The sequence below is a fragment of the Sceloporus occidentalis genome, unplaced genomic scaffold, assembly GCF_023333645.1.
Source record: "Sceloporus occidentalis isolate IW3139 unplaced genomic scaffold, rSceOcc1.0.p SCAF_8, whole genome shotgun sequence".
Taxonomy (NCBI): Eukaryota; Metazoa; Chordata; class Lepidosauria; order Squamata; family Phrynosomatidae; genus Sceloporus; species Sceloporus occidentalis.
In genome coordinates, this window is record NW_028316988.1 from 51,184,399 (window position 1) to 51,198,299 (window position 13,901).

The window sequence follows — 13,901 nt, forward strand, 5'->3', positions numbered from 1 at the left end:
CCTTATAGGATGGCAATGTGTCATGTTGAGGAGATGGAACAATGGTCAGAGGCCAAACAAACTGAGAGGTAATAGTTGATTGCCTGTGGTGGAGAAAAACTCATTGATCTGAAATGGCAGGTGGAACTGAGAAAGATTACAATGAAATGGTAGGCAAGACTGCAAGGTTGCAGGAATATTTGGTACTGATATTGTGTGGGATTGTACTTCAGCTGACACTGATTTGATAAGTTCCACTGCTGACATCATGAGACATGACTCCAGGACTTCATAAATAGCCTTATCAGTCCACTTCACTATCTTTTTTTCTTTTTTCAGTTCCGAAACTGATCCCAGTTCCTCAAAGGCATGACATTTCTTCTGACTGGTCTTTTCCAAAGCATGCTGCTCATATTTGGACTTTTTCAGATAATGAGCAGTAATAGCATTTGTCAACAACACCCTTCAACTGATACTGCAGAAGACTGTCTGTGTGAAACATTCCTGTCAATGATACCAAAGTTCCTATAGTGGATACTGAAACTGTCAGTCAAAAAAAAAAGTTGTCAGTCTTTACATCTTTGCTGCAGAAGAAAGTTTTGGCTACTCCTGTAATTTAATAAAGCATTGTAGAATGAATTCTTAGCTGCCACTTGTTCCAAGAGTTGGAAACACTTGTTCCAAAGATCAATATTCAGGCAAGAAGCTCAGTTTTTAATAGCTTTGCTAGTAAAACGCCAGCAGATTCAGCAATGCTGGTGACGTGTTCCTCTCCGAGGCAAAATAAACACTCCAAATGAACACCTGACCAAGAAACTTTGCATCCACAGGTGGAGCAGCATTTAAACAGGGAAGTAGAGGCCCTAGGAGATGAAGGGAAAGAAAAGGGAGGAGTCATGAAGTAAAGAAAGAGAGAGTGGGTGGGTGGTAGTAGAAGAAAAAGAAAAACCTCCGGAGGAGAATAGACAATAGATGAAATAAAAAGGAAAAATGGTATCTAACACTACAGCACACCAAGAGAGTGACTTATTTGTTTGACAAAAGAAAACAGAGGATGATAGTTTGGCGAGCTAGAACATGTGCTGTAAGCAGGTGGAGGAGAGGTGCCTGCCAAGCTATTCAGCTCTAGAGCATTCTATTGGGGTCTCTTCACAAGTGTGAAAGCCCCTTGTGTAAGGCACAGAGACTACAAAGAAAAATAGGGAAAACTGAACCCTCTGGAGCCATAGGGGAGATTGGGGAAAATGATATACCAAGCACCTCACTGTCCAGCATGGCTATTGATAAGGTGCTGGAGAAAACACTGGCCAGACAGTGATTGGAGAGCAACATCACCTGTTCCTGAGATCCCGGCAAGGAGGCAGCAAATGTCCCAAAGTGGCAGGACACATTTATACATGTAGTCCAAAACAAATTGACAGAACCAGTTGCTAATTATTTTAAATGACACCACTGCACAGGGCACAATGAGTTAAGCATTGAGGCACCTCAAGTTCCTGCTACAACTGCTTTTCTCAATCCACCCAATGACATGGAGAGAGCTGTAGTTATAATTTCCCAGCTCCCCAATCTGCAGCACCCCAGAAACCCTTTGACTGGGGCTCTACCTGGCTTAATGGGTAGGTTTTTGCTGTCAAGTTCAGTCATTAACAACTGTAAACACAACTCTCAAAAGTTACAAGAGTGCATATCTGGCTGAACAAAATGCCATCACCCATGTTTTTTATGTGTAGATCCTTGTCTATATTTCTACACTGTCAACACACCACAGAAGAAAAATGGTATTGTAGAATCTGCAGGAGAGGTATTCCAAATTATCCTTTATGAACGTACACCACATTAGCTCAAACACTGCAAGCGGATAGTCACAACTAGGAGCACTGCAAGTTACTTTAGGAGCACTTAGGCTAAGAAAATAAAATTGAATTCTGCATGAAGCCCAACAAAAATTATACCCCAAATGCCAAGGCCAATATTTTGTCAGGCAAAAATGGAAATCTCTATTCCCTACCTTATTAATTCAAAGAAATGAAGGGAAAAAAAACTAATTTCATTATTTTTGTGAGAGAACTGATACATCAGAATAAGAAAGAAAAATATTCAGAACACAATGTTTTGCTTAGAGGCGTGTTGAACCATATATGTTCTGGAAGAACATTGTCAGCAAAAAAAATATATTACTATGATATATCTTTGTTTTGGTCCAGTATAAATTCCCATTGCAACAAAAATATCCAATAAGATATCTGGGTGGAGGACAGTCTGCTCCCAGTTAAAGATTATAGTATTTGGTAAGAGCTCTGGTTTGAAAGCGTGAAATATGACTAGGTAACAAGATGTGGAGTTAGCCAGCTTCATTACATGTTGCTTAGATAAAACTTGTAATTCAATAAAGTGAACCATTTACTTCACAAACCAGTTAACAGCAATATAGGGAATTCAGTTCTACCATATTATATCATCATTTCTGGAATCTGCAAAAAACATTTTAGGGGAGACAGAAACTACTTCCATCATACTCTACAGTTTGATCATCATCCTTACCCCCAATTATGGCATTAAAAGCTTTCTTCAAATTTTCATATGAATTATAGTAAAAACATATGTCTGCCAAACCACATTAAACAGACGTGCAATAGGTCAATATAATGTGCAGCAATTACCAACGACTTCAAAAATTTTCTTACTGTCAAATCATGCACTTGCAAATTATAGCAAACTATGTTCATACTCACCGGAACTCTACTTCCAATAATCTGCATGCAGTGACCAACCAAGAGTAGTGATAGCAAAAAAATAAGAAAAGAATAAAATGAGTAGGCTGAAGCAGTCCACACAAATAATCAAGTGTTTAGTTGTTAGTAGCTGTTAAAAAAAATACTTTTCATGACATTGAAAATATTCATAAAGCCATCTCAGCAAGCTATAAAGCAGCTATTTCAAAGTGCATTTTAGTTTTATGTATCCCTAACCTTTTAAGATAGAAAAATGAAGACTTACTTAATTAGAGAAACACTGTACAGTATATTAGTGCATGCAAACACAATGAGCACAGGTTACTTACCTGTAATTGTAGTTCTTCATCTGTGAATTCACACAAATGGGTTTTTCTGCACCAGTGCAGAGACATTTTAGAATCTCTAGGGGAAACTTTTTGGCTGTAGCTCTGCCCACCTAATATACACCCCTAGCAGTTCCACTCATGCTCCCCAGTTCCAATGGATGCCACACAGCAGTATACTGAGGAAATATGTGCAGCACTCAACCTAAGGAGAGGATGGGTGGGTTTGTGTGAATTCACAGATGACCACTCGAAGAACTACAGTTACAGGTAAGCAAGCTGTCCTTCTTCATCATGGTCTCTATGAATCACACAAATGGGTCAGAAAATGTAGGAGATGAAACAATAGCGAAAGAAAGACAAACCAGAAATGACAGAAATCATAGAATCATAGACTTGGAAGAGACCACAGCAGCCATGCATTCTGACCCCCTGCCATGCAGGAAATCTCAATCAAAGCATCCCCAACAGATGGCCATCAAGCCTCTGTTTAAAGACCTCCAGGGTAGGAGACTCCACTACACTCCGAGGCAGTATGTTCCACTGTTGAACAGCCCTTACTGTCAGGACGTTCCTCCTAATCCATTGTTTCAGGTCCTATTCACTAGAGCAGCAGAAAACAAGCTTGCTCCATCCTTAATATGACATCCCTTCAAATATTTAAACAAGGCTATCATATCCCCTCTTATCCTGCTCTTCTCCAGGCTAAACATACCTAGTTCCCTAATTCACTCCTCTTATGGCATGGTTTCCAGACCTTTTACCATTTTGATTGCCCTTCTCTGGACACGCTCCAGCTTCTCAACATTCTTTTTGAACTGTGGTGCCCAGAACTGGACACAGTATTTCAGGTGAGGACTAACCAAGGCAGAATAAAGTGGCACTAATAGTTCCCTCGATCTAGACACTATACTTCTATTGATACAGCCTAGAATCACTTCGCCTTTTTAGCTGCCATATCACGCTGTTGACTCATGTTCAACTTGTGGTCTACTAGGACTCCTAGATCCCTTTCACACATAGTCTCCTTAAACCAAGTGCCCCCCGTCCTATATCTAAGTATTTCATTTTTCCCCCCTAAGTGCAGTACCCTACATTTCTCTGTGTTGAAACTCATTTTTTTAGCTTTGGCCCAGCTTTCTAATCTATGAAAGTCATTTTGAATTTTGATCCTGTCCTCTGGTTTATTATCTATTCCTCCTGATTTGGTGTCATCTGCAAATCTGATAAGCATGCTGCCTATCCTTTCATCTAAGTCACTGATAAAGATGTTGAGTAGCACTGGGTCCAGGACAGAACCCTATGGCACCCAGAACGAAGAGGGGCCATTGCTGAGCACCATTTGGGTTTGGTCAATTAAAAATCAATTTAATCAATTAAAAATCTATTTAACAGTTGCATTGTCTAATCCACCTTTTACTAGCTTGTTTGCAAGGGTGTCATGGGGGACCTTTTCATAGGCCTTCCGGAAATCAAGATATGCAATATCCACACCGTTCCCTTTATCTACCAAGCTGGTAATTTTATCCATATAAGAGTTCAGATTAGTCTGGCATGACTTGTTTTTCAGAAACCCATGTTGACTTTTTTGTGATTATGGGATTCCCTTCTAACTGTTCACAGACTCTCTGTGGAATGATCTGCTCTAGAGTGTTTCTTTGTATTGATGTCAGACTAACTGGAAGATAAAATCTGACAAAGGGACTTGCGCTGGTGACAGACGAAAGAAATTAAGAAGGAGATAGATTTTCAGGCTCTGTCATGTACAGTAGACAGGAGGGGGCAGTCTTTCTGTCAAGCTACTCAGCTCTAGAACTTTCTGCACAGGCATGGACCCACTTAGCCCACTAGGCACAGAGAATATGAAGAAGAACTGAGCTTGAAAGACTTTGGTAGCAGTTACACTGGGGCCTTGTTATGCACTGGGATTCAGTTCCAGGCCCCCCTCCTATCGATGGATATCATAATCCATGGATGCTCAGTTCCCATTATATACATACACCTCTGGAGACAAGGATTCAGTTCACTACTTTACCAAGAAAACTGAGTGGGTGACTGTTTTTTGTTTTTGCTCGTTTGTTTCTTGTCCCATGTTTCTCCCAATTTGGGACTCAAGGCAGTTTAAAATTTATGCTAAAACAAAATACAGTTAAAACAACAGATAATAAAAAAGTTAAAAAGCAGTTAAAATGGGTATCTTAAAGATTTTTTATTCATATGGTTGACATAATTTGAAGCCACTTGATGGCACATAACTACCAACAAGTCTTAAAATGAGCATGATTAAATTAATAAGCAGCTCATTATAGGAAAGGTTTTGTACTTGTTTTTCTTCTAGACAGTTTGGATGAAGTGGAAAGCATACATCACTTTTTAAAATTTTTGTCTGAGATTCGCTTCCGACACACTCCAAACATTATTTCAAAACCTTTAAATTAGTCTTACCAATAATACTTCTAAATGCAGATAAAGCGTTAATTCATCCTATAATCCTAGATTTTATTTTTATGACACTATGAACTGGATGTCTACATTACACAATGCAGGATGTAATGTCTCTAAATCTTTAAAACTCTAAATCTTTTAGAAGCATACATTGCATCTGTGTGTTTGATTGTATCTGGTTTAAAAAAGTATCACTTGTGGCATTTAACAGAATAAATAGTAAAGCATGCTATTACAAATAAATATTGTATTGTGTGTTTTAAGTGTTACACTATGTACAGGTTTCCAGCTATGCGCATTTATGGTTCTTTCATGGGTTCTTTCCCTTCTATTTCAAATATAAATATAATTTTACCATAAATACTTGACTATAAGTCGACCACATGTATAAATCGAGGGTAGGTTTTGAGGCCACAATCATGGATTTTGATATGACCTGTGTATAAGTCAAGGGTAAAACTTAGGGGCATGTGACAAAGCACCTAAAGGATGAAGCAAGGAAAACAGTGCCAAACAACTTACAAAATTCCAGCAGGCACAACTGTTTGTGCTCACACTAAAGTCTGGATGGATGAGAGAATTTGGGGAGGGGGGGATCAATGATTTCAGGACATATTATGCTCTTGCTTTCCACCAGAGCATCGTTCCTTTTTAAATAAGAGTTAAAGTACAGTATATACATTGACCTGTGGATAAGTCGACTCATGTTTTTCAGGTCAATTTTTGACTAAAATTTCTAGACTTATACATGAGTATATAAAGTATTCTCTACTTAATTTTAAACACAATACATGGTTATTCATGTACTGTTATCTGCATTTCACACTCAGATTATATTTCTGTCTTTAGGTTGAAAAACAGTACTGAATATACAAGCCTGCATTTCCCAAAGCACTTTACTACAAACAATAACTTGTGTACAAAACTGAGTGAAGATTCATCAGAATTTCAAAGTAAAAACCAAGCAATGCTCTAATTATACTGGAATTAGCTTTGTGGCTAATTTAACTTATCACATGAAACATATTTCTGCCCTTGGATACCAAAACAAATTTTAAAATATGCAGCTAGCCTGTTTTGATAGTGCTACAAATTACAGTGTATGAAGACATTCAATGTCAGATTGTAAAGGAGTGTCATAAGAGCAAAAGGTACAAATGGATTAGAAATCGACTTCAGGTGTTTTCCTGAACCGCTGCAGGAGGGCTATCCAATGCAGTGGAAACAACAGCTGAAAATTAAAACCATTAATATTATATTAAAATAAAAACCTCAACTTTTTACACATGGAAATAAAATACGACCCCTGTATTCAATGGGAGATATAATCACAGACTTACCATGGATAGTGAAATGCCTAGAGAGACCATACTTTTTCAGACATGGGTAAGTGAAAGCTGACGTTTCGCCTGCATCTGTAGCTGGCGTCTTCAGAGAACAGTGGCATAGAGGTGTATGGGGTATATATACTATGTGACCCTTGGTTGAGAGGAAGTGATATACATGTTAATTTGTGTGTTGGTCTGTTGGTGAATGGCAAGTCCTCAGGGTGGGAGAATATACAATGAGGATTTGTGTCTATTTAATTAGTGATTCATTGTCTTCTGGGAAACCCCCTGACCCTCGGTGATGTTCATTTGCATGTGCTGAGTCTTGATTTTGGTGTTTTTCAGGACCACAGATGCAGGCAAAATGTCTGGAATAAATTCTTCTAGAACACGTCCACATAGCCCCAAAAGCCCACAAAAAACTATGGATGCCAGCCATGAAAGCCTTCAACTTTACAAAACTGAAGAGGCTTAAAATACAGCATTTCCGGTTTTATAACTTGATTTATTATGGAATTCCAAAGTCTAAAATCTAGCCTGCTTATTGTAACAAGCTTTTGAAATGCAAACAGTTATCTTCACAGAAAGGAAAGGATTAGAAGTCATCACATACAATTCAGGGAACTACATCACTGAAATGATACAACATTTTAATGAGTTTATCATTTCTCATTACATCAGTACGTAAAAATAATGTATTTGTCAGGATTCAAAGAACCAGGTAAACCATAGCAGTTTGAAGTGGTATCAGGAGTAAAGTATCTATAATGGAACTATTCTTGAAATGAATTGATCTTAAAAGTAAACTGCATGCACAGAAGTGAGGATATGATCCCTGGTCCCAGTTCTACAATAGTACAGAAACTAGAACATCAACCAATATCAGATAATATGATCTAAGAGTTCATAATTTCATACTTTGTTTTAAAACAGCTATAAATTATCTTTAAATTAGTACTATCCATGGTGCAAAAGTATGTGAAAAACCTTGAAAATTATTCTGGCTCAATGGGCTTAGGGTATTTATTGGTTTGAGAAAGAAGCATGTTTCACACTAAAAAGCAGTTGTGGGATAGATATGTAATACATTCTAATTAAGGATTAAACCCATAAATGATTTTATGAAAGAATATTTGTAAGTACTCTAAGAAGAATAAAGTGAAGCAGAAAACTGAAGATTTTAATTGAAAATTGGAGGTGATGTTCAGAGTATTAGTCTCACTTATATTGAGGTGGGTGGAGGGGGACTTACTACTTACAGATTTGGCAGTTGCAGAAATGTATTGGACAACCATCTCACGTTTTGTGGTCAAGTCTTTATTCCGTAAAGGAGCTTTTCGCTCTTCATTCAAGTTCATGTCTTCCTGTAAAATAGAAAATGATTATAATATTACTAAGATTGGACTATTATTTCACAGTTTCAGGAGAGAGCAACAATGAATGGCTTAAAACAAACAGGCTATTTGATATTATTATCCCATGTTATATAGTTTACAAGAATGGTTTTAATGCACATCTCAAGTGCTTTTCATTTACAGTCGGGGCAAGAATACAAAATTTCCAAGACTTGAAGTCATACCACACACAGCCCCAAGTCCAAGAGGAGAAGGACAAGAACAAAATGGCATCCCCCACGGTTCTTGCCTCGTTTGGGGGCGGGGGGCTTCCAACAAGAATGGGCTGGGTTTGGTTCTTCATTGGACAGCTAGGCTGCAAGAAAGGGATGGCCCGCCACACGTGCCTGCTTGCCTCTCCTTGCTATGGTCTGGTTGTAGAGGGCAAACTGGGATGGTACATGGAGTAGGGCCATGCACGTGCGCACACATGCTCCCGCCCCGCCTCCCAAATAGTCCACTGGTGGCTGCCGTGCCCTCACGAACTAGGCCATGTGCCAAATGTGGCACATGTGCCATAGGTTCACCAAAACGGTGTTAACGCATATTATTCCCTTTCATCATGATTTCCTGCATTCATCTTGGAGTGAGAATTAATAATTGATAATTATAAAAGCACTGGGAAAACTCACAGAAGTATCACTTTTTACACTGTTCATAGTACAAAAAGCAAATACATTGTTCATAACACAAAAGGGTATTGAGCAAAAACCTTACCATCATTTTTTCAAATAGATCCATAACTTCTTTTTCTGACAAATTCATTGAGCGTTCATCAAACAGCGGCTGAGCCACTGGCAATTCATTTATAGAAGTCTGTGAATCAATGGGGTGCTGAATCAGAAGCTTCTCCTTTTTGACACCTGATTTCCTAAAACTGGTTATTCTGTCACGCTGCAAAAAAAATAATATTTATTATTATTATCTAAGTGCTGGTGTGGAAGAGAAACATAATCATGCCAAAGATAATCAAACCTTAACTACAGTTCTGAGACTGTGCAACTAATGCTTTGATGTTGATGGCTTGTTGGCTGAAATAAATTACTGACTGACTGACTGGCTTTGCTTAATCTAACAATGGGTCTGCTCCATTTGGAAATGCCACCTTTTTCCAATATACAATTTGTAATGTAAGTTATTAAATCCAATGCAATGTTAAGCCAAATAAGGCAACCTAATATTCAGGCACATAATGTGGTATGTATCACTCACCTAGAATCAGGACTATGTGTAGTCATCATAAATTCTGAATCTCCTAATTCCACACTAAACTTAATTTTGAGCCAAGTAACTGTAATTGTTATACAATATAAATAAACTGCTTAGTTTGCTAAAGTTTTACTGTTATTAATCATGAGGCAACCCAGGACCTCATGAAAATACTTTTCATCCTGAAATTCATTTCTATATGAATTAAACAAAGTAAATGAAGACAATCTTTTGAGGATGCTCAGCTCTCCATCCAATATTAGACTCCATTCTTCTGTAAAATATTAGCAGAATCATAGAGTACATATAACTGGGATTACATACACACACATGCATGAGGACTTAAAGGGAAAATCCAGTTCTCCACGGATTGACAAATGGAGGTTATTTCAACAGGGTATATCAAAACTGGAAAATTTATCTACTCCAGAATCATGACAGCCCTATTTTAAAGCATCTTTAGATCACTCTTTAAGTTTCTTTTTAGCACTCATCGTACAAGTTAGCTATTAAACTGCTTCAAAACAAACCTTTTACATGCTTAGTAGGCATTAGTTCTAGGTAACATTAAGAAGCAGAATACTGGAGATATAATTGTTTAGTCAGTCTCTTATTCCTCTTAACAACACATGCATGCATATTAGTAGAAGAGAATAATCTCTACTTCTGCCTGTCATGACTGCATTCTGCATAAAAAGGGTCGGGAGGGGCAAGAAAACTGGATGCTACTTTGGGAAGCATGGAGAAAGTTCTATCTGAAATGAATTCCTTGGATGCAGCTTAGTAAGGCAGTCTTTGTGAAATGATATCTATACGTGAACATCTGTGACAGTGACAGCACTAAAAGTGTCCAAACACCTTAGGGACTGGGTAAGAAAATATGATATGCAGGAGAAGGGAGTCTTAAACCAAAGGTCGGGGAACCTTGAAATCAATCGTTCAAACTTGGTGTTGGATTACAACTGCCATCATCCTTAACAAACTGCCATGCAGGTTAGATTGCTGAGAGCGATAGTCACGAAAATCCAAGAATAAGAACCATTTCCTTATAGGAAGTTAGAGATTATTCAGTAGAGCACTTCATACTCTTAGTGTTTCGCTTTGCAAAGTTACTCATATGCAGTACAAGCAGGCATGCATTACAAAAAAGAATACAAACCCAGTACATGAGACTCTTACCACATCATCTGCCAAAGTTTTAATCTGTAGGTTCTATTCAAAAATCAAGAAAATGAGAAAGAGTGGGTTACCCACTTTTTAAAAAGTAACATTACATTTCTTCTGTCAATGTCTCAAAATCACTCTATCCTCCTTTTTCGCCTGCTAAAAGCAGAGTATTGACACCCTCATGAACCAAGCATTTAAAATTACCACTACAAAATTTCTTCCTGGCTACATATCACCAATGTACTTCATAAATTGGCCATCTGTCAGGGGTGCTTTGATGGAGAGAAAGAGCTATGCATGGCATTGAGCGCCACTGACAAAAGACAGGATGTAAATGCTGAAATAAGTTTAAGAAACAATGAGAGATTCAAGACTGTAGGAAACACAAGAACAATCTACTTAAAGAACCTAGCAAGTTTCTTCTCTCACTTGTTCACTAATTCACAGTGAGGCTTAGGAAATCTTATTTAAGTCACACTCTTCTCTCTGTCCCTAAGGACCTAAACAGACGGCACGGTAAAGCCGGCTTCTAGCTGACTTGGGGGCGTGGCGTTCAGACATGCCATGTCCCTGAGTCACCCAGAAGCCGCATTGGCAATTACACGCCAGCCAGCTTCCTGGTGACTTGGAGGCATGGTGTATAGACACCACTCGCTGCGGCTCCAATCCTTCAGGGCCATGCCTGAAGGACTGACAAATTTGGAACCTACTGCTGCAGATTTTTTTAAAGCAATTTGTCTGCAAAAGTAGTTGAGACTGTTCCGCCTTCATACAATGAAAAGCTACACCTTCACAAGGCAAGGGCAGTTGCAAACAGAGGGCTCTTCCTGGCAGGGCTGATCAGAACAGCTGTCAAGTCCATAGCCTCTATAGCAGCAAGCCTGAACAACATATGGCCCAGGGCCCACATGCTGACCACCAAAGGTTTTTGGGTGGTCCACAAGGATGTGAAATGGCTTCAAGGCTCCTCCACTACTTGGCCTCTTCCTGAGCAGAGGGCCATGTGGAGGAGGAGGAGGAGGAGGAGGAAGGGCTAACGCTGGCCCTGCAAGGCTCCTCAGCTTGAGGAGAAGGCTGGGCGGAGGAAGAGGAGGAGAGGCAAACACTTTTCCTGTAAGGCTCCTCCGCTGTTCTACTTTCTCCTGAGGAGAAGGCCAGGGGGCAGCAGGAGGAAGACAGGCGAATGCTTGCCCTGAAATGAAGGAGGGGACAGCTTCCTTCTGAGAAGGACAGGAGTAGGAGGAGGAAGAGGGGCAAACACTCACCCCTTAGGCCTCCTCCATTGCTCAGCCTTCTCCTGAACGGTGGGAGAGGACAAAGAAGGCAAGGCTCCTCCACTGTTAGGCTTTCTCCTGAGGAAAGGGCCAGGCGGAGGAGGAGGAGGATTAATATTAATCCATTCTAATTAATAATATTAATTAATAATAATTAATTAAAAACTATCTGTGGCTCCAAGATGTTTAGCCCATTGTGATTCTGGCCCTACCTACTGCCACATTGTGCAGGTCTGCTCTAGAGATCCAGGACTGGGGCACTAAAAGTAACTGACAAAACCCCCCAGAGTCAGCAAACAGATCCATGGCACTGTCCTTCTTCTGCTGCCTCTTAAGACGGTGAGCCTTTGAATGAATCCCAGCAGCAATCCCCTTAGATGTAGCGCTCCCAACTTGTGTGAACCTATTGAACTTTAATAACGCCTGACACCAGCTCATCAGCTGGGTTTCTGGAATGACATTATACAAGAGGCTTCATAAAGGAGCCACACTCCAAGGCAGTAACAGAAGACCTTTAATGGCTCTTTCTAACTTTTACTCTGAATTTGAAGCACAGCGTCCACAGTTTGTTTTGTCGTACTGCTGTCTGTTGATGGAGTTGCCGAGTTCTTTCTTATTTAATGTGTGTATATTGTCTTGATCCACCTTCTACAATGAGGCAGAAGGAGAAGGGAATGGCAGTGGGGAAGGAAGGGGAAAAGTCCAGCGGATCTCCTCTCCTTCTGAGGCCTGGACCAAGGCAGATGGACTGGAGGGAGGGCCCTTCTTCTTGCTCTGATCAGGCCCTATTGGAGCTGGCCTGCCCTTCTCTCCCTCTGGATCAGTGGTTCCCAACCTGTGAGTTGGGGCACCTTTGGGGGCCGAATGACCCTTTCATGGGGGTCGCCTAAGACCTTTGCAAAACACATATTCGCATGTAGTGATGGAAGTAATTTTATGGTGGGGGGGGGGTCACCATAGCATGAGGAACTGTATTAAAGGGTCGCGGCATCAGGAAGGTTGAGAGCCACTGCTCTGGATGATGGCAGATGGGCTTCTTGCCTGGAGGTCTGTTGACTGACTTCTTCTTTCCAGGCAAGTCGTGATGGAGCTGGCCTCACGAATACAGCTCCAGGAAAAGAGACCCCAGCCCAACATTAGGAGGGGCTTCCTGACAGTCAGGGCTGTTTGACCGTGGGATATATATATAATCTTGGGAGAGGGCTGGAGTCTCCCTCCTTGGAGGCCTTTAAGCAGAGGCTGGATGGCCATCTATCTGTCAATGGGGATGCTCTGACTGGGAGTTCCTGCATGGCAGAAGAAGGGGCTGGGCTGGATCAGGGCCCTCCTTGGGGCCTCTCCCAACGCTATCATCCTATAATGGAAGTTCTCAGCCTCGAGGGCGTGACCATGGAGGGCAGATTGCCTTAGCCTGGCATTTGGAGGCAGATGGGGATTGCCTTGGTGCAAAAAGCATGACCGTTTGGGGTGAAATGGGAAGCGGCACCGCTCCCTCCTTCCCTCCTTCCTCCCTTCCTTCCTTCCCTCTCTCCTTCTCGCTCACCAGCTTGGGCTTATTCTTGCCCTCGTCCTCCGAGGCAGGAGCCGGGGAGCGGCCTCCCCCCGAGGCGCCGCCCCGCTTAGGGTTCCCCTTGCCCAGCCCTTCCTCAGCCGGGTTCTCCATGCCTCGGCCGCCTTCAGCCCCTCAGGGCCCCATAGACGCTCCAGAGGGGCTTAAAGCGCCTCGCGGAACCTCCCTCTTGACGGCCGCCTCGGCCCTTCCGCTCCGCTCGCGACGCCTCCTGTCAAATCTCCCGGAGTGCGCATGCGCCAAGCAGCAAAGCGAGAGAGAGGAGAGGCGCCGGAGAGCCGTCGCTTTCCTCTTTCTGGGAGAGGGAGGGGGAGGAGAGGGCGCCGCGCACGCGCACAACGCTCTCTGAGGCAGCTGCCCTTACTCTGGGTTCAGAACGAGGCCAATTAGGAACCCGGAAGCGGTCGATATTCAGGGAGGGATGCGCTTTAAAAGGAAAAATGCCCGGATGGAAAGGAATGTTGGGTAGCGGAA

General features: G+C 41.3%; 1 protein-coding gene across 4 annotated transcripts in view; it reads right to left on the reverse strand.

The window, feature by feature from the left end:
• DIAPH2 (diaphanous related formin 2) overlaps positions 1-13,622 on the reverse strand; it is a 105,331-nt gene extending 91,709 nt beyond the window's left edge. For 2 of the 4 annotated variants that reach the window (XM_089536696.1, XM_089536699.1), the window contains exons 1-5: positions 13,401-13,622; positions 10,596-10,628; positions 8,925-9,101; positions 8,073-8,177; positions 2,715-2,735 (exon numbers count right to left, since the gene is read on the reverse strand). In XM_089536696.1, coding sequence (XP_089392822.1) covers positions 2,715-2,735; positions 8,073-8,177; positions 8,925-9,101; positions 10,596-10,628; positions 13,401-13,520 — 456 coding nt within the window. In that variant the 5' untranslated portion in view covers positions 13,521-13,622. The remainder of the gene's footprint in view (positions 1-2,714; positions 2,736-8,072; positions 8,178-8,924; positions 9,102-10,595; positions 10,629-13,400) is intronic. The other 2 variants (XM_089536698.1, XM_089536697.1) reach the window with 2 other exon arrangements.
• Positions 13,623-13,901: the final 279 nt, after the last annotated feature.